The sequence below is a fragment of the Loa loa genome (genome assembly GCF_000183805.2).
Source record: "Loa loa unplaced genomic scaffold supercont3.16, whole genome shotgun sequence".
Taxonomy (NCBI): Eukaryota; Metazoa; Nematoda; class Chromadorea; order Rhabditida; family Onchocercidae; genus Loa; species Loa loa.
In genome coordinates, this window is record NW_018108196.1 from 459,447 (window position 1) to 484,889 (window position 25,443).

Here is a 25,443-nt window from a genome sequence, read left to right on the forward strand (position 1 = left end):
CATGCTGCATAACATACACCACCGAAATGCACAAATTGCATGGACAGTTGCGAAAGTGCAGTAAGAATTAAAGTAGAACACATGAAGTGATAAATCACGGTCATCTTATCATCTATTGCATGTCTATTCGATGAGAAAAAAAATTTGCATAAATTGACGCATCCTAAATTGCCGAACTACCGCAGAGTTATCAGAAATCTCTACAAATTGTTCAAATCTCCCAAGTTCTGCCTGAGAAACTTCAATAAATGTCACCAACCATTCTCCATTCTAACCATGAAGGACTCATTCGAATCATTATTTCCAGAGATATGACCTATTACCATAAGGCTTGGTACCAGCTTAGGACTACTCGATATTGCAATGTGATAAAACGGATGGGATGTCAACAGAAGGCTTAATCAGAGTCTGATTCAAGTTCCATGTAAAATACTGTTTATCAGTACATCCATCTACTGTCCACTCATTTTATATTCAATTGTCGATTAACTCACCTCAGGAGACCATTTGAACTATTTATTGAGGCCATCGGGCTAGTCTTACCAAATGTTAATACTTCTATAACGTGAAATATGAAATGTTCCGGCAAGAATAAGCAAGTGTATGAAGGAATGAAAGTGTATGAATGTGTGAATGAAGAGAGGAGATGGAGATAAGGTAAGAAGTTGACAATTAAGCTAAAGTTAAGGCTATGCTTTTTTCCCTCACAAAAAAGTGCTGGGAAAAGAAGTGCGACGAGATTCAACTAAACTGATGATATATGCTCCTATTGGTGCTGCTAAAACTCCAACTAGTACCGTTTCACCCGTTTTAGGATTCGCAACTGAAGACATTTCGCAATTCCAAGGCTATTACAAATTACCAGTAAATTAATTTTCTCAAAATCAAATCATTTCTTTTCACTGTCCTCCCAAATATTTCATTTCTTTTCCTGGGTGATTTCCAGCTGAAATTTTTACCACTGGCATCAATCGAATTACTTCAATTATTGTCGGATATTTTCTTATCTTTTTTTTATTCCCGCCCGCATTTCTGGTAGTAGCAGCAGTGTTGCTCTCAGACATTAACATCTTTTTTAGTCTTGCAGTCCAAAGTTAATCATATCTGAATATCTACTTTTTATTACTTTCTACTTCTTCATTTCTTAAATTGGCTACGAGCGAAACTTTGCAAAAGTATCCTTTAGTTATGATTTCCTTTAGATTAACGTATCAGGGAAGAATTAAAGATATCGGAAGGAGGAGAAAAAAATGGCTTTTACTCCGTTAAAGATTTGCACAGGTTCAAATATTCGATTTTACCCCAAAACTTCGAACCCATGATTTTCTTCAATGTCAAATAGTGCGATTTCGAATTGTAACCCATTTTCAGAACCGAGAACTTTTGCCGAATCGTTGATAGAACACCAGCGGATCAACAACCGGCTACTCAGTGTTCAAATACCTTAAATTGGAGCAGCTCAGGAATTCTTGCGCCAGGTATATCATAAATCATTCTTGATGAATTGTTAATCTGAGAACGGATTACATCGACATGCAGATTCGACGTTGCAGTAACGTCATATCCTGCATCGCTTAGGTCAAAAGATTAAAAAATAATTGCAAAGTAAACAGTTACGTTATGCTTTGCATGTTTTCATTCTCCTCAACAAACAAAATATTTGACCTTTCGGTTTCGGTGAAATTGGCTTCAAAGGTGAACTTCGAATTGAATCGGTCGAATGCAGCGATCTACTCTCTTCAATAACTATCAAAGTCTGAATTTAAAATGACCCAAAATTCTACTACTACTTTTGACTAAATTTTGTTCACTTCAAACTGTGGGCTATGCAATTTTTAAAACATCAATTTGGTTTCATATCTTGCTCTATTCCTAATGCTTAAATGTAATTTTGTAACCTTTAACATCTGTCGTTGACAGTCAATTTAGAGAAGAATTGTAAAAAGTTTAATCATCCCTATGGGTCAGAATCATCTTGAGTGCTGCAGTCCATCAGCTTGGATCTCGATTTCTATCTGAGAATGCCGATCTTTTTTAATTTCATGAAGATATCTGTTCAGTTTAGGACATTTTGTAAATTATCGATGATATATGTTTCCACATACTGCACAGAATAAATTATGCAAATAAACTGATGGAAATGACGGAAATGCAATTCCATGCTGACCCACCAAACAGACTAAAGTTAATAAGGGATGAAACTTGACTATGTTTGTGATAAAAACTTTTTTGCAACAATTAAAGAAACTCCAGCATAGGAATTTCCTATTCGAAAATTTCCGATTTCCAAACATGCTTCAGCTGACCTTCATGATAAATGACGTTCCAATATGCAACGTTGTCATATTCTTCTAGTTCTGATTTTCTATATCTGCGTGGTAAATGAACGTCAAAGTTACAGGTCACGCGGAGAAAACAAAACTAATAAATTTGTTAAATGACAAGATTTTCACTTTTCTATGAAAAGTTGTCTGTTCCTTCTTTCTCGGAAGAAGAGATAAATGATTTTTGAGATGCAGCGAGGAGTTTCTAAAGGCTTTTTCTTAATGGATCAACATAACTTCGGTATTTTAATTTTAGCCCTCCTTCGAGAACGAGCGGTCGCATGCTAGAGCATTGTTTTTGGAGAGGACTATGGATGAAAAAATGCAAGGACTGCTACTATCTTTCTACTCATTAAGGATCAATTAGGCATTGATGAGTTTAAAGTTATACGAGGTTTTTCTCCCGATTGTATCTCTCAAAATCGCTAATTCTTAGAATCACTGAAGTCAGAAGGTATTTTTAGTTATAAAACACTATTTTATTATAAATTAGAAAACAACTGTAAAAAACAACAAGGAGATTTTAAGTAGGTGGTTATTTTTCTTATTTCTTTCTGGTTTTACCGATTATATATTGCCGAATTTCTTCCGTTGTGCTAGCAAACGTGTACATCCCGCTCGCTGCCTAAAATTGAATTCCTTTTTTCCAATCTCAAGAAATTAATATATGTCTCTAAGCGCTGCAAAATTTACTGGTAAAAGGCAGAGGGACCAATTTTCTTTTTTAGATCGATTTTGAGAAGATAGACAGCAGTTAGAAATATATGTCAATCTGCTGAAAACTGGGAAAAAAAATTGCTAAAGAAAAGATTTGCCAAAAGCTTTATCAATACTTATGAACTAAACAAATAAGATTAGTCTGGAACCGATTTCTTCATCAAAAAATTTTGGATATAACTGATACCTATAAAGCGGTAACACTCTGAAAGGTTTCCCATGACCGGGAATGATCCAGTCCGCTGAACACATGATCATATTCGAGTTTTGCCTTCTGATCGATGAATCCCAAACACTTCCATCGAGATCAACATTTGAATCTGTCTGAAATAATTTTTCCATCATTCTCGTCTTATGTTATAAAGCAGATAAGGCAAAAACATTTCACATTGCCGAATTACTTTCAAATATAAAATTCTGATGATTATAGCAATAGGCAAAATTAACTAAAAGTGTTGAATAAAGTCAGATTAATATACTTCTAATTTATTGGACTAACTTTCTTCCCTTCCTGTGCTTTTCACGATAAGTGAGTAATAGGCAAGTCTAAAATAAAATATTTTCTTAGGGGGTAGTGAGAAGTCTCTGTTAACCAAAAAATCTCCAAGTATGCCAATCATAAAATTTCAATTAATATTCAGCGGTGACTTTATATGCATAATAAATTATCAGTAGAGCCAAGGCACAAATTCACTTTTTAAAATTCAATAAGATTATTTCGTAGTTTTAATGAAGAACAAACCCTGTTGAAGACGTAATCCTCCGTCGGTATCAAATCGCCAACAACAGCCATCGTTCCATATCCTTCCACGTTGTAAACCAACACACTGACACTTTGTTGTGTAGGACCAGGAGTTTTCCAAATCTCTACATTCTCCGTCAGTTTACGGTAAGGCCTCTATAAATGAAAGTAAAATTCAAATTATATATCAAAATATTAGAGAAGAATAAACAATTACATCTTAACTGAAGCAATGCTTCTCACAAGCGAAAGTGCGATGAGTCATATTCATATGACGTAAATTTTATTTGATGGACTTTTAACTTTATAACAGTCTGTAATCTGATTAATTCTTTCATATTATATTATATTTTTCGGCATGGACATTCAGGACCAGTGAAGTTTCCTTTTTTTACCTCAAAATTTTATTCTGAATCTATGAGATTTGACGAACAAGAAACAAACATCTTTAAGTTCGCTGACCGTACCATGTTGTTCCACGTATTCCATCACATGAAAAAGTATTGGCTTCAGCGGGAAAAGGTTGAGATTACCTGTATGACTTGGATGTCCACTCGTTATTACAATCACCGCAATTTCATTCATGGAAATCATTTCTTTCGAAAGGCCTGAAATCGTTTTCAAACAATTTTAAATTTTATGGTAAATTATTCTTTTGTCCAAACATCTGAACTGAGATTTAACGTCTAAACTTTGCTCAAATCGAGATAGTAATTAATCCGGGCACAAATTCTGTGACAGATATTACCTTCAATCAAAATTTTTTTACTTTAAAGTGCAGAATTTTTTCAGTCTTCGAGTTTATTAACAAGCTTCATTACAAATCTCATAGAAATCGGTTTTTTCACCTATAGAGAGAGAAGTCATGTTTGGATGGTAAATCGATTACCCGAGTATTTCTTCCTGAATAAATTTAAAAAGGTCAAGAGAAGAGAACTATTTTATGACCTCAGTAGCACACATTTCGCAATCAGTGAATGATCTCCTAATCAAAGCATGTTTTCAGTGAAAGCTAAAGTCATAAACTTGTTGCTTTTATGTGTGAAAGAGTTCATTTACTAACTTTCATTTAATTCTCTAATCAATTAGTACTTTCGTCACCTAATTAACACTTTCAAAATGTATCACTCGAAAGTTATAATTTTTTATTGCTTCGCTTCAAAATTAGGATCTATTTGTAGGAGTGTGGATTTGCATTATATATTTATAATAATTTTTGATCGACAGTTTTTAAAATTACTTTAAATGAAGTTAGTGATATGGAATTCATCCACAAATGCTAGAAATTTCGATAAAATAAAAAATTTTAAATCTAATGAAATGAGAGAAAGCACAATATAGCTGTTATGCCATGAGCAGTCTTGTTTTATGGTTTTTCATTTGACGGGTGCCTATCACAAGTTTATGACAAAGTTTTCCACTCCAAACTTGCGTGATTGCTGGATTAGTAAGCTTCCTAGACTTTATGCTCTGTCCGACATAAAGTCTAGGAAGCTTGTCATCCAGTTCCTTATTCTTTTTTCCCTTACATTCAAATAATTGGGATCCTATTTAAATTCTTCCTAACAATTTCAATGAATATGAGGAAGTTTTGATAAATTATTTCTGCATTTATTTTCTCAGACATCCATCGAATGAAATGCAATTATTACATCATTAAATTTTCTGTTACCCAAAATTGTTTGCTATACAAAGCTGCTTTTCCTTCACTTCTCAAATCTTACAAATCAGGACACAAAAAAAAGTGCAAAAAACAAAAAATTACGATTTCCGATCTTAAGATCTTCAAAATATTAACTGCCTTTGAGGGCTCATAGGTTGAAATTTATCTGTTAACAGTTGATTGAGTAGATTGGAAATGTTAAATTACATTTAAAGATTGTTTTGGTTGTCAACAAACAGGGAAGGAATCATTCGAAGCTGAAAAAAATCCAAAAAATTTATTAATACCCTGCAGAAGTGATTCGGTATCGGCAGCAGATCCGGTGTCCACTAGTATTCGGTAACCGTGATCGTTGATAAGTGTAATTGTCCCAACAATGAGCATTTGCTTGTCCGTCAATCTCTTAATATTACCAACTTGAATTAACGATACGGATGTCGGATGGTTGACAGATACTAAAGTAATCGAGGACGGTGATAGTGTTGTTTGAGGTGATTTTATTGAATTTACTCCAAATTCAGACGTATTGCGGTGTACAGTTTCTAGTTGTTCGGTTGTAAAACTAAAATTAACAAAACAGTTTTTTCTGATCAATAAAAGAATCGTATGAGAAGTCTAATTTTAATAATTAAAAATACAATCATAAATTATATTTAGCTGTATTTTGAAACATTCTATCTGAAAATATTCTAGATTTATTCATTATAACACTTTAACGATAAAGCATAATAAATGGCCATTTCTGTGACTGCGCTTCTACGATTGGACCTTCCTTGTGACCAGAACTCATTTTAAGGCTCCTTAACTTATTTATCTTTCAATCGATCTTTGAATTCTGTAAATTCGTTCCATTCTTTGAATTAGCAATGAATATTATGATTTATATATGAAGGGCGGAATTGACTCGACATTACCGATTCCAAAAGTTAAATTTTGGTAATACAGCTTTAAAAGAGTAACTAGTCCAGAAAAATCATGAGTGTTTGATAAAGAATCAGAAATTGGCATCATGCGAGGAATCCTCCGATTTGTTAATTCTTGGAAAAAATCAACTTTAATTTTTTTCGGCACTTAATTTTACTCTGGAGATTTTTTTCCCAAAACTTTTGGAAATCTAAGGAGCAGAAATCTCAACCTATCTCAAATATACTTCACAAAACACTTACCAAAACACTTACCGGTCTGTTTGACCTTTCTTTTCAGAAAAACGTTATCATCATCTTTTCCTGTCCGATGTACAAAAAACACATCAGTTTATGCATATCGGTGAAGAAGAGATATAAGCAAATTTCCAAAAACTCATCTCGGGAACTTTTTTGGAATTCGAAGTGAATTTCACTGTTCAAGTATTGCCTTACTTTGCGCTACTTTCTCTTTTGTTTATCATAAGTGATAATGTATTCCAAACAAGCAGTTAAACGAGTTTACAATTTCTCAGTTTAAACTGGCTAATTATTTCGCACTAATTAGGTATATTCCAGGATATTAGAAATGTTTTAAAACTGTCAACGTTGTAAGTCATATGGTAGCAGAAGTGGTCAAGCACTGCATTACGAGAATTGTTGTGGGAATTTTTTGTAGTTTTCACCAGTTTTGAAGTCTTTGAACAGAGCATATTCATAACTCACATAGAGAACTAGACGATCCAAGACTAAATTGATCAATTACCACTTATCTAGAAATACTGATAAAGTAAAAAAGGGACCAGTTTATTAAACTTTGCAGTAACCTACAAATGTAAAAGAAATTTTCCTTAACGACAAACTAAATTTTTTAATTACTAGCAGCAAAATCCTTTGAAATTTTAAATATTTATCTCTAAGTTTAAATAATACAATGAACTCACGTGATTTCGCTATTAGTACTAATATATTCGTCAGTTGAGCTATTGGTACCTACGGCAGATTCTGTTGTCAGTATTTCGTCGCTTTTAGAGATCAGTGCTGTAGGCGCAAAGCTATGCGCAGTTCCATTCCACGGATTTCTGTACAGTGGTCTTCTACAGGATATGACTTAAATCAAGGTAACAAAAGAAATTTCAGTAATATTACATGAGAAAATTTTTGGAACTGTTTTGCTGATAGGTGTTTAAAGATGACAATATGGATTGGCACTTTTCAGGAGGAAGGATCATAATTAACATATCCATCTATACAATGAAGTATATGCATGTGAAGCACTTTACATTAGTATATACCAGAATATTAAGATGCATCATTGGCATACCTGTCCCTGATATACCAAGGTGATCGACGATTGGCAACTGTAGATGACCAGATATGTTCACGGGTTCTGGTCCTTTCCGGATCAGATGAAAATGTTGCTAAAAGAGGATTGGAGGTTGAATCTTAAGTATAAAACATGGCAAAAGAAATGATGCAGTCTACAGAATTCAAACCAATGTTGTAAACGAATTAACTTTTAACTGCAAATAAACAAGCATATGGACAATAGGCAAAATGACAAGTTCCCCGATTCAAAATTTTTTAAAAACCAAGAAAAATCGAGAGTCATGAAGTTTTGCTACAATACTAACTTGTCGGTAGCTTCACTCTTATGTTAACAACAGGTTGATTACGCATATCCTGACAGCATACTGACCGGCCAAGCACCAGGCTAAAGTCGCAGGTGAAACCAACTGGACATTCTCCAACTGTTATCGGCTTGCAGTAGCTGTATTCGCCGGATAAAATCAATGGATCGGCATCGAAAGGACAAACTAAAAACAATAATGAGAATATACACTAATTGCTAAGCTATTACAAATGCTACTTAATATTTAGAAATGTAGGTCTTGCAGTTGATATGGTAAATTGAACTAGAAATCAAAAAGCATTGGTCCCAACAAAACAGGTCGTCACATTTGATATTAATGCTTGAGTTCTGCATCCCATCAAATCTACAGTACCCTTTTCATGTAAATTATTTAGTGGCTTAAAATGCTTCAATGGTCTGCTATATTTCTGATGATTATTCAAACTTCACTTAATTCAATTTCATGTGACTTTGTATAAATATTCGGTGGTGTAGTCTATGATCTGATAAGAACTGATATACTTTAGACTGAATAATTTCTATTTTATATCTATTTTAGATAAGGATTCAAAATTTCTATTTCATATATGTATTAATGTATATTCTTTGTAATGGTCTTTTCTCGGCCTACAACAATTACTCATAAATTTGAATCAAATGAAACTCGTCTGAGTGTCATTTCTATTTTTAATTATCAGTATATTATTTCACGTTACTCTTTACTGATTCGATATCAAAGGAGTAATATATTATCATAATAGCAGATACTAGAGGAATTGACTATTAGTGAATAAGGATTCCAAATTTATGATATCTAATTTTATGGTGATGGTTGTTTATTATCCAATATTCCATTTCTGTTCTCAAGTGTTCATAGAACATAAACTGAAGCACCTCTTCACTTTACAATCAATAATAAGTTATACAAGTAAATAAAGATAGAAATATAGGGTAGGATGCATCGATTTGTTTCATTGACCTTGTGAAATATTGAACGATTTGTAATCAAAATAGCTTGGTATTGAAATTTCAATTTGTTCCAACAATTCTAATATGGCATATTAGACAAAAATTTCTCATATGTAAATTTAATTCTTGCCTAATTCTGATTTTGAATATTCAAATTATAACTAGGAGTACTTAACTAGGAAATGAAATATCGATGATGATTATTAAATCATCTATAAAGCACATTTCTTTTCGTCGTAATAATTGCATATGAAATAAGACATTTGTTTAAATGATTAAATTTTAAAGCTTCGTTAATCAAATCTAAAGTTTGAAACTTACCTTTTCTGTCAGCAACTTTAACTCCATTAAGTGAAGTGGTGGGCAAATTGGTTGTTCTGGTGAATTGTGCTTCTGAAACTTTCGGTTCTGAACTAAAGCCAAAAATTTTAAGTATAGTTGTAGCGATATCATTGTTGTCGGATATGGATGCAATTAAATCATTGGTTAAGGATTGTGAGAAAGAATCACGATTTGTTTCAGGCCATTGCTTCAAGCGATCTATTTTATTAGCAATTGAATATTGTCCATTTGCTGAAAATGAAGTATTTTTAATGATTTTCTTGTTGAATAAAAACTTTCGAAAGAAATAATGAAATGAGTGTATCTCTTTTTTGAATCACAAATGAATCATCATATTCTCGAAATACTCTTATCTGAATCTCGAACCTTAATCGGGACTTCAGAGATGTGAAAGTGAAGATACCTCAAAGCAGCATAACTTCTACAAAGCAAAACAAAACTACTACAAGAACTAGGTTTCTCATTTCAATTTAATTATGCAAATATGAAAATGAATTCTTCCTTTTATGGCTTGTTTCATAATAGACCAATCATATCATGAAAATTCATTTTTTCGATTTTAATATTTAGTGCGATTTATTTTGCAACAGAAATTTGAATTCACACAAATTTTGTCATCATGATAGGTTAATTTCAATAAAATGATTAAGGTTCAAGCACAGGAAATGAAATAATAATTAATGAGGAAAAATTGATAACCTGGTAATAATGTAAAGGTTATGAGTAGAAAAAACACAGTTGTTGAATAACAAAGCATTTCAGGTCGATATATTAAATCATATAGGAGCAAATACAAATTTATGCCGTAGTTTCTCCCTCACAGTTACTCACTATAAATATACCAGTCAACAAAGGCAAGGACAGTAGACTAACTTGTTTACTTACCTCTTTTCCAACTCATTAATACCTTAGTTAATGATTAATGAACTCCTCCTCCTCCTCTCCTTAAAACCATTTGGGTCACGAAATAGATTTGATATTGAAATGTGGACTTTAAATAAAGTGGGAAAGATGCGGAAGTAAAAAGTAGAGGTGTGAAAGAATTGCTGTCCTTCTTTCTAACGTAATTAAAGTAATGATTGAAAGGGTATCTCTATCGCATTATGAATATTTAGGTAATGTCAAACAAAATGACCTGCTTTTTTTTCGTTCGTTATTTCCATAATATTAAGGTCTTTGTTATTTTTAGAAAACTCGAAGTGATCCACTCAAATTTTTACAAAATATATCATTTTAGCTTGTTTACTTTTATGATCTGTGCATACTTCCTTCTTGCTGCCTAAATTTTGTTTATCGTTGAATTAATATGAACGGTAAACACTGAGAGGTCCGACTGTCATTTAGTACCGTTAATTTTTTGGCAATTTTATTCCGGACGGAATATTGAAAGAAAAAGAAGTAAATGTGGATTGATTGATTTATTAAAAAGTGAAATAACTAAAACTATTGATATAGGCCAAAATAATTGTTTTTATTAATGAACATTTGATGAATACCAATTACATCTTAAATATTAGTCATGTGTGCCTCGTTTAAAGAGAATCAATAGGCGTATCATATGAGGTTAATGAACCTCAGTCAAGTTAAATATGTTATCAGAATGGAAACCTTACCAATTATTAATCAGCAGTCGATTTTGCCAAATCTAAAATCGTACTCGGAAATAAAAGTAGCATCATTTCTTCACAACTTCCGAAAAGCATTCTACTTCCAACAAGTTTCCAAAAAATCCAGGAATCTCAACACTTTCAGTCCTTTAAAATTCATATTCCCCTGAAAATTTTATACAGAACTTTGTCAAAAATCATTTCTCATACTTTTGTTTGGTTCTCGAATTTGTACTTCTCAATGAATATTTGAAATTAATTCCAACAATTTTGAAAGTAACCATAGTTTGAGCATAAATTCGAATCAAGGAGCTAAGTATCCTGGTTTTAATAATGAGAAGATTTAATGTAACATATGCTTATTTTTTGCAAATCTTTGTCGATCTATTTGAATCAACGGTAAGCAATCTTTCTCAACAATCAATTCTGCTATTCACAAAACTGTCAAAATTTCATCTTTTAAGTCGTAAATGACACTGATGAATATGAAAAGTGAGATAGTGCGCAAGTTGAAATGATTTATTGGATAAAAGAGCGCCTGGCGTGAAGTGTTCCTTTAAAGTTGCTTTAGCACCAGATATTAACGCAATATAAAAAATAAAATGCAATATAAGGATCATATATAGGATGCCAAGGATCAATTTGATGCAAATAATGAAAGCATTTAGGATTAAATCGTTTTAATAGTATGAATTTATTTACTTAAAAACTTGCTGAACCTTTGTAAACTAAATTGTGCACGTCTCACTTTCTCTGTAAAATTAGAAAGTTTTGCATACCGCGGTTCCTTTTCTGCCTCATTTTTTCAACTTTCAAAAATGAGCGTTTTGCAGGCTTATTCGAAAACGATAAATCAAGTTTTGGTTATGTCCAGCTGTTTGTTATTTTTTCTCATTATCCTTCCTCATTTCTGAAATGTCCCATTGAGAGAAAGGAAACTTTGGGAAAACTTCCTCTCTCGAGATTTCTTTGACCGAATAAAGATCTTCAAAAATCTTGTCATTTTTTTAAAAACAAAGTAAAAATAGCAAGCAGCTAGAAATATGTATTAAAAAAAAATTAAATAGATGGAATTACTGTCCTACTTCGCTTATCTTTTTTTAACATACCATTATCTTTCTTCTTTCTTATCACATACTCTCTCTCTCTCCCTTGCTTACAATAATCAAAAGGTTTCCATAGATTCTTTTGCGTTCCAAGTGATTAGAACAGATCTTTAGTTTCAGAGAAATAATAAGCTCGAAAAGGAAGTACTGTAAAATGCGTAAAATCCCTACCGACTTAAAACCTAAATATGACTTCAAATGTATATATGAAGTCATATATATATAACATAGATAACGACGATAAGAGAAATTATGATCAGTGCAAATTGACAGAAGGTGGAAGTAAATGAGTGGTAGGGAGGCAATTATGAAAGGAATTAAAAAGTTTCATGATTAGTGAGGACTACGAATATTCTGTGATGTATTGTTGAACTTGAACATAATATAGAATTGTTAAAATCTCCACATCCCACAATAATATTTCCTTTCCAACACTGATAATATAATATCATAACACTGAGATATTTCGTTTCTAAGACTGAACAAATGAAGCAGTGATGCTATAACACTTAATAATAATAATACAACACTTTGATAATGCATCTTCCAGTTAGACATCACTTTTTTAGACTTTTTTTTTTAATAAAGCAATAAAACTTGAAATAAAATCCAGTGTTTTGTCAAGTTAGTTTCAATTTTTTAAATAATACATATCATTAAGTTTGAAATGCATTTTATGTTTATATATTGCACATTTTTCAATCGATCATCCATTCATTTATTCCTTCATTTATTGATTCATTCATTTTCAAATTACTTCAGTTAGTGATTCTCTGTTATGGAAGGAAGTGAAGAGTGGAATGAAATTGTTGCGACAGATGTGTGTTTAGTAGGAGTGAAGTATTGTAAGCATCTAATGGCTTGATGATATGTTTTTGGGAAAGATTCATTCCTTTTAAGGCTTATGAAAAGTTGACATTGCAACGAGAGCGCAAAGAGATTCAAAATTTCGCTCATTTGTGGAAGAGGAAGGGAAGCGAATGACCCACCTTCAATTGGGAAGGAAGCTTTCCGTCATTCTCCATTTAAATTAATTGAACTTGAAAAGCCTAAATCATCCAGTGGCCTCTTGTTGTAAATACGCACATACACATACACACGTGTTTGTGTATGTGTATGTGTATGTGTGTGTGTGTGTGCTTGCGTTTGTGTCTGTGTCTGTTTATATATTCAGTTTGTTTCCTTCAACAAATATAAGTATATATTTCTCACAAAAGGAGGACGGATCGGGAAATGATTTGGTATTTCAAATATTGAGAGGACATGGAAGAGAGGAAGGGAATTTCAAGTACGTGCCAAAGAATTCGAGCAAATTCATTTAATGACATCAGCGAGAGGCTTACTTCATTCTTTTTAATTTTATACTAACTTTTGAATTTTGAATATTAATTGACAAATTTCAAACTTCAATTTATCATAGAAAATGTATTTAACAGCGAAAATTTGCTGGAAACATTTGATGGATTTAAATTCCTGAACTTATGTTTTCCAACGAATATTCACCCAATAACCTTCAAATAAGAAAGACGGCGGTATATTACTTCAATGAACTACGCTTAATTTATCTATAGATCACCGAAACCAAATTCCTTCTGATTGTAATTATTAAAAATGAATTTGATTAGGTGATAATTTTGACGTATGCAAAATATTTGTCGGAATTTTCTGAATTTTGTGTACCAAGCTTCAAAAAGTTCTTTTATATTTACTCCTCTTAAACTTACTTTTTCACTTGTCACATCTAAATCCGCTGGTATATTACCTTCAGAAGTATTTAACTTCGTTCCTTAAACTGCATCTCCACTTACCTTTCTCATCCTCCTTCTCCAATCTCTCAAAGATTGCATTTAGTAATAATAAACGGTGAAACATCCCCCTTTACACTAAAATTTAATTTCTGTCTCCTTTATTTCTTATTTTCATTAAATCCTATCTACTGGATGCATGAAGTTTTAGACATTCTGCAGTTATTTCATTGACTTATCGTATGACAACATTTTTATAGGATTATTTTCTAAAAGAGAATATAGTCGATACTTATTACTCTCTTTACTCGTTTAACTTATTCATTACGATTTGTTTTAATCATGTGAAGGTTTGACAATTTTGGACATTTCTGAAACAACTTAGCCAAATAGACTCGTGCATACAGAGTTTTGCATCAACATTGAGAACCTTGGAAATACTCATGCTAGTTATCAAATAGATACAAAACAAATATGTTTATGGAAAACTCTGCATTAGAGATCACTGAGGTCAAGGCTTTCATACTGATATCTAAACTACTCTGAATATCAAGGGTAAAAGTAGGCCAAGTTACTCGAAAGTAATACTAGCTAAGGCTCATTGTAAAAACTATCCGTTTACTTAACTTTAATATTTAATATGTAAACATCATTTGATATTTTGCATGATTACGATTTCATAGAATACCCTACTTTTAAACTAATTCTCATAGCTTAAACTCGAATTTCAGTAGATTTTAAATGAAGATTTTATTTTATCCAAGGTGATATTAATTACAACTTCAAACATTTTGGTATTTGCCACAATGGGACTAATTTAATAGCAGTGATTTAAATTTCTGACAATTCAGAAGGAATCTTCGAGTATCTGGAAATACCTTTGCAAAACATTAGATTTTCCACAGGCAAAAGAGATGACAGTAAGAGAAAAACGTCCATTTCATTATATTCGAAATAATTCTAAAATCAGTATTGATTTTTCCTTAATTTTGCTTTTAAAAAGTCTTTCTTAGTTTGTCAAGTTCTGTTCTATCATTTTGTAAATTGTTATTGACGAAATTTAATTTTTTCAAGGAAGTTCATTAGTATTTTTTCAAAATTCTTAATATATTTAGGGAAATGATGTTTCATGTTTGCAGCTGGACGTGACGTCGACATTATAATGATCAAGTCAGCATTTATCGTCTTAATTGCATGTACGATTTTTATTGCTTTAATTAAAAAATTGAGCCATGAAATAGTTTCGTCACCAATTTATTTTTTCGGCAACGGTGAGATCCGTTAGATATTTGTAGGTATTTCGAAAATTAATAAATAATTTTTAAACAACTTGTCATTGTCTTGGCAAACCTGAAGTACTTTACAGATACTACACGTGTCCTATGTGTGGAAGGCTTTTTGAGCGGTGATTGTGTAGAACCATGCATTAGTGAAATGCAACATATCATGGAAAATATGCCCTTCAGTCGAAGTGACCATCAAGGACAGCTTTCTTGGACACAGCTTTTACAAGTTTCTTCCTTCTACTTTCTAAGATCTGCATTATCACTGAAAATGACAATAGTATTAGTTACTACAATAAATTGTTTTCCCTTTATTTAATAATATAATAGTTCGCAAAAAAAAAAAATGATGAATTTGAATTATCAAATATGAAACGATTAGAGTACTGAAGACACTTCCACGTCCACGTAAGACGTTCATTTAGTAATCTTAACAGAGGTTTTGCAAATTCTGTAAATTGAACTACTTCGATTATGTGATGATTCATTTGTTGTTTCATCCCTGTTGCTCAGAACTGATTTTTGAGAAGACTGTGGAAATTTTTCAATTGAATATTGATTTCACAATGGAAATCATGGGTAATTTCGCGATTGCTGCAATTCCGCGAATACTTACGAGACCCTTTCGTTCAATTTGAAAGTTAGCAAAGTTTGGATTCCGTCAAAATTAGCTATAAATCAGTGAGGATTAAATGACCATTTCAGGCATCAAAAAATCGACGAGTGACCGAAAATTCGTTTCATAATATTTGCGAGTAAGATCTCTTTCTTGTTTTCAAATTAATTGTAATAAATGTTAAGGATGAAAAATGGTAAATTCACATAATGTTAATGCGTTTTGGCTGAATTTTTCTGTCCATTTCATATTCATTCAGCGTATCAAAGTAAGAAATTGTAAAATTATTTAGACGTTCAGGGCTTATAAACGAGTAGATAAATGTTTGGAAGAATGCGAGAAAACATCCGAGCATAGCGCCAGTATTCGTCGAACATATGCCGGGTTACGCTTCATTTGTGTTGAACAAAAAAAAGGTTTGTTTTCCATTTAGGTTCTGTTTAATTTCCGGTAATTTAGTAAAAACGAAACTATAGGTCAAGAATTTCGAATTTCCATCATGGACTCCAATAAGTATTTACGGAAACGATTTAAAGGTCACTTTTTATTAATTTCGCGATGAAGAAGAAAAATACTGGATAAAGATGACGTCATTCTTGCATTGTGAAATATATGAATTTAGTCATAAAAGAGAAAAGGAAGGAGTAAAATATAGATATACGAACTATATGCATTACTTCAGCTGCATTATTTCTCCTCCGGGAATTTCTCATCCAACCATTTGTAACAATGACCAAAACTATCAGTTCTGAAATATCTACCCATCTCTCAAAGGGATGTTGATCATACAAAGTCCTTTAACTTTGTCACATTAACAGAGTGTTAGGATTGTAAAAAGTTACGGATACTTACTGGATCATTCCGTGGAACAGAGACTTACTCCTACCTAGCCCCGAGTAAAACTTGGATGAAAGTTCATTCATCTCTGCATTTCTTCAGTTTCCTCTCGTTACTCTCTTGAATGATTTTCCCCATTCTTTAGTTCACTTGGAGCTACTGTCTACCGATTCCTAAAATTTTTCCGTCTCTCCGCACACATGCACGCAACACGACTATTTCTGAATCTGAATATATACTATTTCTGGTGCACGTAAACTAATCATCTTGCAATCTCTCTCACATCTTATGACGCAGCATAAAAACAATATATATTGAAATCAACCAACTTTTACATTTCTCGCATTGAAGCGAAAAGAATGCCCTGTATCTTGTAAATGATCGAGTTAGAAATGAGTTACAGATATGAAGCTTCAGTTCTCTATCTACAGACAATAATGGAAGCGCAAAAATCTGTCAGTCGGTCTTAAGAATGTTGTATAATTTAACAATCTTGACAAAGCTGATGTCGAATTTTTACTTTTACTGAAACCTACTCCACGTACAATTGCTGCTGCTAGTATAACCAACTGATTGAACCTGTAGTTCCAATCTCATTATTTCCGAAAAAGATTAGTAGGGCCAGATTATAAAACTAGACGAAATACGAATTTAGCACGGATTAATACACAAGGCATTGATACTTTAAATTTTAGAATTTCATACGACCCATAATGTATCCCAATACAGTGTGAGTATTACAAATACTTAAATAAATTTGAATTTCAGAATTCTTCAACAATTTACCATGTCTCGCCCAGTAAGTTTCCGTTTTTCTTGCACTGTTTAACTGATATCCTTGAAATTTCGCTGACAGAAACTGAAGAAACAATTTCTATTTCATCTTTTTGCAAAATAATGTTCAAATACTCACTCCTCCAAATTGATCAATAATATTAGTTTTTAATAATCAAATTACAATACTACCCAACCAGAACTGCAGGTATGAACCAGTAGCAATGTCACGATGTCAAAATGAAATTAATCAGTCGTTGGCGGGTAGTAATTCATTCAGTGCAGCTGTTATCAACCGCGAACAGCACAATATTCAGAACAGACTGGGAACACTTTGCAGGTTAACTTGAATTATTTATTCTAGGAAATTTAACCATGGTGATAATAGCTGGCCTTTCTACCTAAATGAAAAAAAAGATTTTTATAATGGGAGGAGAATTTTTTCTCTTAAGTGCTGTTTAAAACGTTAGAGATCATATCCAAGAATAAGTTCTTTAAACATCCGAAAAAAACATGAAAATAATCCAATACTAACTCAGAGACCTCGGAAATATGATCAAATGTATCGAACCGGTGACGCGAAATGGCTGCGGTGAAACTGCAGCTAAGATGATGCTCAAATTCATCACTGTTGGCTTTACAAGGTGAACTTATCCCTATCTATTCAATCGGTTGTTGCAAAAAAAGCATGATAACTAATCAAAATCTAAAAACAGGTGCGACAGGTCACATCCGAGAGAGTCAACTTGATCTAAAATGAATTTGAGCATCATCAGCTAAGGTGATGGTCAAATTCATCACTGTTGGCTTTACAAGGTGAACTTATCCATATCTATTCAATCGGTTGCTGCAAAAAAGTAGGATAATAATCAAAATCTAAAAAAGAGGTGTGACGGGGCATATCGGAAAGGGTCAACTTTGATCTAAAACAATTTGGATCTGCTTTATTCAAGATTTTTTTAGAGTTTGCGACCATCTCACTAAAAACATTTCATATTTTTCACAAATTATAAATTCCTAGAAACCATTGTTAAACAATGGTTTAAGGTCTTTTTTCCTTTAGCAGCCGGAACTCAATACAAGAAAAATTATGCTTTCTTATATTTTGAATCCGGGTCACTCAGGTCTCTAGTTTATAATTCTGGGATTTTGTAACTCTGAAACGTCCATTTTCCTTGAATATATTTGATATGTTTTCAAATGAACTTTGCTCTGAGATTATGGAGAAAAATTTTCAGCTTTGAACAACTGTACAATCACCTTGGTATTACTGATCAGCTACCTTATTCCTGCCGGCAACTGCTTAACCTAACCATTGATAGTCGAATTAACAGTGAAAAATGGTTGATTTTTTCGTCTTCGCAATCACGTAATCCTTATCCGGAAAATATCATGAATTCGGATGATGCTTCGCAAGCCATTCCAAGCATAACGCTTTCACTGCTGAGCATTTCATTTTGTTATAACTAAGCTTTTCCACAACATATTTAAACAGATTTAAAAAAACTCGAAATATTCAAATCTGAAAATTTTATCGGACTTACAAGAAAAACATGTTGCGAAATAAACATATGGTCTAAAAATGGAGCTATGCAGTATAGCTAATGTAGTTCTTGTAAGCTTTTTTGCTGATTTTCAAAAGCATCGCACCTAGCTGCTTTCCTGGTCCAACTTCTATAAATGTTGGAAACTTGAAGTCCTGAAATGCAATCCAAAAAATACCACATTATTTTATAAGTGGGCCGAAAGCCTGATATCCTCAAACAACCACCTGAGAAAAAAAAATTTTCTAGGAAAGATAAGTAACCCACAACTAAACATTTGCTCTTCATTAACAATGCATATAAGCTAAACAAACAGCAGCAGGCAGGCAATATAAAGTCTTACTTGATGTTTTGCATGAAGTAATTGTTGAATTTGCTCCCATTTAACTGGTGAACAAACTTGCTTGACGATTGCTTCACGAATCCGTTTCTCGTTGTATATATGTAGTTTACCAGTATAATTTGAATAAATATTCATTCGTGGCTGCTCGTTAATTTTCACATCTGAAAATACAAATTTTTTAACTCATTTTCCGCATTAAACAACATTCTAGTACTTCAAATGAACTATTCTTTAAGCTATTTTCTACAGCTGACCTAATTTGGCAGTTAATAAATAAAATATGAAAAACATAACTCGAAGCATATATAATCCAACACTTTTTATAAGGAAGAGCAACTACGAGTATTCTTGCTAGTAAAAAAATATTGCATTTCAGTATATCAAAAAATTTACGAAAATAGATAAACGAAGAAGGGAGATATAATTACTGCAAGTTTAAATTCCTTCTCCAAATCCGAACGTTTAAAGAAACTTGTAAATGTTAGGAAAATGACTGGAAAAGTCAAAAAAACTTGAAACTCCAAACAATGCAGTCAACCTTTGATAGCATTTTTTAGTGTATTAGCAACATCTTTCATTAAAGTAGTATGAAATGCGCCGTTTACGTCCAACCTTTTCACCACCTGAAAACATTAACGGTAAAAGAATGAAAGAAAGAATGAAAGACATAAGAATGAAAAACAATATAAGAAAAGACAATATAAGGATCAGTATATCAATATTCAAGCAAAACACTATTTCCACTAACATCAAGATATCTATTCGTACTTTCGAATTATTGCCACAAAAATACCTGGAAAACATATTTCTCTTGATTATTATTCAGAAAATTAATGCAATTTTCCGATGCTCCAATGACTTTCACACCACAAAACAAATAATTGGCTACTTCACATAAGGGCAGCTCGTCCTTCTCCCTAAAATTTAGATGCTTTAAACGCTACATGTTCATTTCGAGAGATGTTTTAAGTTTTGATTTCTTAATTTACATTTGAGGAAGTTAAATTCTCCATAAATTGAAGAAACTTTTGTTTTGGCATCACGCCATTTGCACAGGCAATGCTTAGTGTGAAAAGGAATATAAACGAACCAGGCATAGGTTTTAGCGTCTTCCAACGCATCTTCCAATCGTGTAGCTGCATTTACTCGCAGCGTTATCATCCCAGAAGGATATCGTAAGCTACACTGCTGCATAGCTTCAGCACGAATTTTCACCAATCGAAGAGCTGTACAAAAATTTCGTGTTTGACAAATTCTGCGTCGAATTGTTTTGTCATTATAAAACATCAGTCACTAATTATTAAGTAGTGAATTCTGGTAAACAGCAAAAGTTTAAAATGGTAAAGTGCGTGTAAGAATTGAAATATAAAACTTAGCGATATCCAGGTAGTGCGGCAAGAAAAACGCGCATGTTTAAATGAAAAAACCAAAAAATACAGAACTAAATAGCGCTATTAAGGCAAAAACATACCATCCTCAAAAGAAAGTATTTCAGAAAGTACAAATGCCGCAAATTCACCAATACTGAAACCAGCTACATCGGTCGTACGAGCACTCAGTGTTTCATTTTCTGCTTTTGCTTTTTCCCACGCAGCCAACGAACTGACGAAAATGGCTGGTTGGGAATAAACTGTCTGGTCGAGTTTTGATTTTGGTCCTTTTTATGAAGATGTTTGAAATCAAATAACTTGACTTTTATTTTAATAACTCTGATATCTATAGATTCTTAAGAAACAGAGTATATATTTGCATAATGCAAGTGGAATTAGAACAGTTTGCTAGTATTTTTTTACCTGTATTTTTTCGAAAATTTCCAACAAAAACTTCCAATTTCCAACAGTTAACCAAGCTTTTTAACAAAATCAAATTACTGAATATACTGGATATCATAGTCTTTTATTATATATACTTACCTTCCAAGCACAGTTTCAGCAAATCATATTGTAATATTTCTGATGCTTTTTTGTAGATATCAATTACTTTGCTACAGTCCACTACCTGAATGCATCAAATTGCGACCCCTGTCAATATTTCGATTTTTTTTCATTAAAAATTCAAAGCTGAATACCAAAAATTTAGCTCACTTTTTTACCCATGCCAACGTACTGCGTCCCCTGACCTGGAAATAAGACAACCACTTGCTCTTCAATAGGTATATGGCTAAAATCAAGCTTTCCATTGTTGCTTCTCTTGTTAACAATTTTATTATCAGCCTTTCCTCTTACCTTCGGCGTTTTGTTCTCTAAAAATCGGTGTAATTCCTGAAAGTAAACAACGGTTCAAAGGAAATATACCAGAACAGATGTTAATCGGAGTTAAAGTTCAACTTAGGCGCAATATGAAAGTACAACCATAAAACTGTACAGCGTATTCGCACAACTGAACTGAATGCAACATAAGGACAATGCTAAGTACAAATTTAAGCCAACTAAAGGTTCGATCCACTCATTTTCATACTAGTTTCGTGTAATTTTGAAAAATAAAACGGAGGAATCTTAACGAGAGACAATGATTGGAAGATAACTTTCAAAACAAAAAAACAGGAAACTCAGTAATTTGCAAACAATTTTAATAGACTAAAATTGAAAGGCATTGCATTCAAAAAAAAAAAGTATTAATAGCGAATTAAAAAGTTCACCTTCTCCGGATATGGCAATGAAGTGCACGGATCCACGAAAGATGTCTGTACATCTGCATAAGTTACAGCGTCGTCTAACCACTTTGCTGGTCCACCACTGCTGTTAGTAGTAGCTCTACTGTTAAGTCGAACTTGCTTTAATAAATCCAGTAAAGTATGCTTCATGAAGAATGTCATTTCCAAAAATCTGAAATGCGGCAAGCATTCTGGAACATTTGTGTCTACGGCTTGAAAATGTACCTAAATTGTTGCTCAGCATCGCAAGAATTGAAAGTGTAGAAACGCGGTTTTTGCGATGCAACAATAATGACGTTTCTAAGCAATCATAAATGCACAAAAATATGGCATTATCATAACAATTTATATTAATAAATATTTAATCTACGTTCGACAAATCTAGTAGCTTTTTATCAAAGATAGTCTGCCTACATTCTCGATGTACTGAAGATTCGGTAAAACAATTTTTCGATTCAAACTATTCTTATTTGAATGGTATTTTCAGCGATTTCATCAAAATAACTTTGTAAAGATAATTGAATACAATGGAGCCTTTATTAAATTTATTAGAAACTATAAACACAGGCTAAATACAACTGAAGTCTTCTTCGTGGAAGTAGAAATGAATCACCGAGTTTCGCAATGACTAGAAAACATTGTACAGCAACAAAAGTTACATTAATATCAAATGCGTTAATAATATGAAATGAATAGCATATATATTGAAAAGAGAAGCTGAAGTTTGAGGATGGAAAAAATAATTTTTAAAATAAAAAACCAAAAAGGAAATTCAGGGATATAATCGAAAGAAATATGAAAACATTTTGGAAATTGTGACAATGATGTGCATCTATTATGTACTTGCAACGTGGGTTTCTTAAAAAGTATGAAAACTACAAAGAGTGCTAAATTCGAAAAATTAAAAATTCAAAGTGCAGTTTGCAATGCCCACTAGATTTTTCATGTAAAAAGTTGAGAAAAACATCTAAATTGAAAAAATGACTAGTGTTCGTTTTACTTAAGGAGAAACATTATCCCTAATAAGAAAAATATCAAACTTTTACAATTCACCTAAACATATAGCAAGAATTACTTATTTATAATAAGAATGACTTATTCGTTTCACCGCGAGATTAACTTATAAGACTTTTTGGAGAAAAGCCACATTATCATGGTTCGAAAATTAACTTCTTCGTAAGCCTTCAAACATTCTTGACTATATAGTTACATCCATCTACTAAGAAGAAAAGCGATAAAATTGTGAGAATATAAGTCCAGTGGCTGAAACAGCATCATCAGTACCAACTGTTCTGGTTGGGAATTTGCATATCAGCGCGGGAGTATACATAAATATTACGTCATTACGCATCCATGAAGCTATGGGCCTGAAATTCGAAATTATATCTGGAATAGCTTTTATTAAATATTCAAACCTGACAGTATACCAAACAGCAGATAAGTCTGGAAGTAGCTGACTTGCAATTTCCAAAAAGCCTAATTTCTGAACTCACAGTTCTTTAGCTGAGAGTAAGATAAGAAAAATACCTCTGCGGTTCGAAGACATATTGCTTCCCGACTTCTTTGTCAAGCAAATGAGCCTTTGATATTCTCAATTCCAAATTATCCGTATTCAAATCGTTACTAATTTTACAGGAATGATGAGCTGCAACCTTAGCACCTGCTGCCAGACCAGAAGCCAAATTTGACCATTCTGCCCCTTTATAAACCTTCAAAACATGAGCAAGTATTTTAACTTACAGTGCATTAACTAGAATACTTATCTTTGGATCAGAAAATTAAGGTGCTATAAAATTTACAGATTTTGGAAAATAATGAGATTTCGGACACTGTAACACCGACAGACACTGATAAAATGGCAGTAATTGACGATTATCCAAAACTTACCATCAGGTGAAAAGTTAAGGAATGGAAGTGTATTCTGGACAGCCTATAGTGATAATTTCTCGATTCCGGATTACTACTATCATGTCCGAATTTCGATAACAACCAGTACAACATTTCGACTACCTTCAACAAAAATCCAGACGAATTTTTAGGTGTTGAATTGATTTTTATTAATCAAATGCATAATACAATCCGGTTATGAGCTTGATCCATAGAGTTGCTAGATAAATACTAAAATTTTTACATAATGTTAAAAATATCTCACCTTGTGTACATGTATTGCACCAGGAAAAACAGGATAAAGATCTGTATACGGCCCACTGGCAACATGAGAGAAAAATGCTAACTCCTGTTCATTCAAACCCAACGAATCAACGTGAGGTACGATCTGAACAAAATTAAATAATTCTCTTAACAACAGAAGTTCTTATAAATCAAATATATCCATGACAATATATGGTAAAAGCAATGAGAATATCATCCGGGTGCGCTGACTACTGAATAGGGAGAAACGAGACAGTACAAGATGGTAAGCATAATTCTGTGAACTAACCATAATTCATAATTAAGTAAGCATAATTCATAATTCTAAGCATAATTCTTAAGCATAATTCTAAGCATAATTCTAAGCATAATTCTAAGTAAGCATAATTCTTGTAGCACACAATGACGGGTACGGCACTAAATGAATAACCACTGCTATTAAATGGAATTGATCATATATTTATCAATAATATTGGCATATGAAACAAAATACTCCTGGAAGTGAATAGAAAATAGAAAATAAGTTTTATGGCAAAGTCGTAATTAAGGCTTAAAAGTTAAAAGAAAAAAAAACGAACTTTATGAAGCACTTCAAAAACGTGGTCAGGATTACCCATATTTCCGAGTTGGAAATGAATAGGGATATTGTGTTTTACTTGCAATAAACTTCGTTTAATTAAGCGAAGCTTCTCCATTTGCATTTCCTTGTTCTACAATGATCAAATACACATAGAAGAAGAGCAAGTATAGAGAAAATAAAATTAACTCAACATCAAAATCAATCAATAACTGAAATTTCAAAGTTTTTGGTAAAACTGATATAACCGAACAAACCCACCTGATTTTGTAGAAGGTGAACACCAGCTAAAATGACCAGATCAGGATTAAACTGACTTATTGCTTTGAAAAACATTTCAATCACAACAGCACTGCCACTGAATAATGGTAATATATCGAGAGCAAAAAATTGAGATGTAAAAGTAAGATAAACCAAAAAGCACCTGGATTTCGGGAAGCTTTCAACACTTTCCCGGAACCTGACGCAAAAAGCTAAGATTTTCAGTATGTAGATCAAGTTTAGAACGCACCTATATTGATCGTGCGAAGTGATGAAACGTGATGAAGCTGGTGCTACATATTCGTCAAGAATTTCACCTTGTTTGTATTCTATAATGATATGTACCTCATCCTTTACAATGCGAGTCGAATTCGTACGAACTATCGATGGATGAAGTAAGACCTGGCTTCGAGGTCCAATAGGCCCAACCAAGTATGCCTAAAACACGGATAAGTGTGGTAAGGATCAAGAGTAAGTCGGTTTTCTTGCTTGTCAAATTATTTAGATAAATTGATTATCATAGAATGAATATCATAAATGCAGATAAACATAAAAGACAGTTACTTCATTTTTTGTAGACTTTATTACTTTCGAAAAATGTAATTATGTATAATAACTTACAGTAGTTTTGGGAAAGAAGCTATCTTCTGGGCC

At 32.6% G+C, this 25,443-nt stretch overlaps 5 protein-coding genes across 6 annotated transcripts in view; 1 reads left to right on the forward strand and 4 right to left on the reverse strand.

Annotated features, from left to right (window-relative positions):
• Window positions 1-704: 704 nt before the first annotated feature.
• Window positions 705-2,345, reverse strand: LOAG_04102 (hypothetical protein; the record flags this gene model as incomplete). Its single annotated transcript, XM_003139639.1, has 4 exons — window positions 705-848; window positions 1,444-1,565; window positions 1,666-1,756; window positions 2,307-2,345. 4 exons carry the CDS (start codon window positions 2,343-2,345, stop codon window positions 705-707), a joined length of 396 nt encoding a protein of 131 aa, XP_003139687.1.
• Window positions 2,346-2,854: 509 nt separating this feature from the next.
• On the reverse strand, window positions 2,855-10,193 carry LOAG_04103 (hypothetical protein; the record flags this gene model as incomplete). Its single annotated transcript, XM_003139640.2, has 10 exons — window positions 2,855-2,949; window positions 3,229-3,365; window positions 3,784-3,939; window positions 4,228-4,391; window positions 5,734-6,008; window positions 7,293-7,445; window positions 7,673-7,769; window positions 7,983-8,165; window positions 9,272-9,523; window positions 10,178-10,193. The coding sequence occupies 10 exons, from the start codon at window positions 10,191-10,193 to the stop codon at window positions 2,892-2,894; spliced, it is 1,491 nt and encodes a 496-aa protein (XP_003139688.1). The 3' UTR covers window positions 2,855-2,891.
• A 4,686-nt stretch (window positions 10,194-14,879) lies between these two features.
• LOAG_04104 lies at window positions 14,880-18,730 on the forward strand (the record flags this gene model as incomplete). Of its 2 annotated transcripts, XM_003139641.1 has the most annotated exons (8): window positions 14,880-15,021; window positions 15,117-15,262; window positions 15,739-15,788; window positions 15,950-16,065; window positions 17,255-17,285; window positions 17,469-17,600; window positions 17,800-17,904; window positions 18,499-18,730. In XM_003139641.1, the coding sequence occupies 8 exons, from the start codon at window positions 14,880-14,882 to the stop codon at window positions 18,728-18,730; spliced, it is 954 nt and encodes a 317-aa protein (XP_003139689.1). The 2 variants fall into 2 exon arrangements, with proteins under 2 accessions (XP_003139689.1, XP_020307094.1); XM_020446505.1 differs by lacking the exon at window positions 17,800-17,904.
• Window positions 18,731-18,795: 65 nt separating this feature from the next.
• LOAG_04105 (hypothetical protein) lies at window positions 18,796-21,962 on the reverse strand (the record flags this gene model as incomplete). The annotated part of the gene is made up of 9 exons (XM_003139642.2): window positions 18,796-18,959; window positions 19,148-19,308; window positions 19,686-19,770; window positions 19,941-20,064; window positions 20,238-20,373; window positions 20,619-20,804; window positions 21,061-21,145; window positions 21,232-21,408; window positions 21,786-21,962. The coding sequence occupies 9 exons, from the start codon at window positions 21,960-21,962 to the stop codon at window positions 18,849-18,851; spliced, it is 1,242 nt and encodes a 413-aa protein (XP_003139690.1). The 3' UTR covers window positions 18,796-18,848.
• Window positions 21,963-23,019: 1,057 nt separating this feature from the next.
• The window catches only part of LOAG_16748 (hypothetical protein), a gene marked incomplete at both ends in the record, with an annotated part of 4,266 nt that continues 1,842 nt past the window's right edge, over window positions 23,020-25,443 (reverse strand). The window contains 6 exons of the mRNA XM_020449402.1: window positions 23,020-23,167; window positions 23,328-23,509; window positions 23,688-23,810; window positions 23,953-24,075; window positions 24,530-24,661; window positions 24,790-24,886. Of these exons, the coding sequence (XP_020307095.1) occupies window positions 23,020-23,167; window positions 23,328-23,509; window positions 23,688-23,810; window positions 23,953-24,075; window positions 24,530-24,661; window positions 24,790-24,886 (805 nt within the window). The remainder of the gene's footprint in view (window positions 23,168-23,327; window positions 23,510-23,687; window positions 23,811-23,952; window positions 24,076-24,529; window positions 24,662-24,789; window positions 24,887-25,443) is intronic.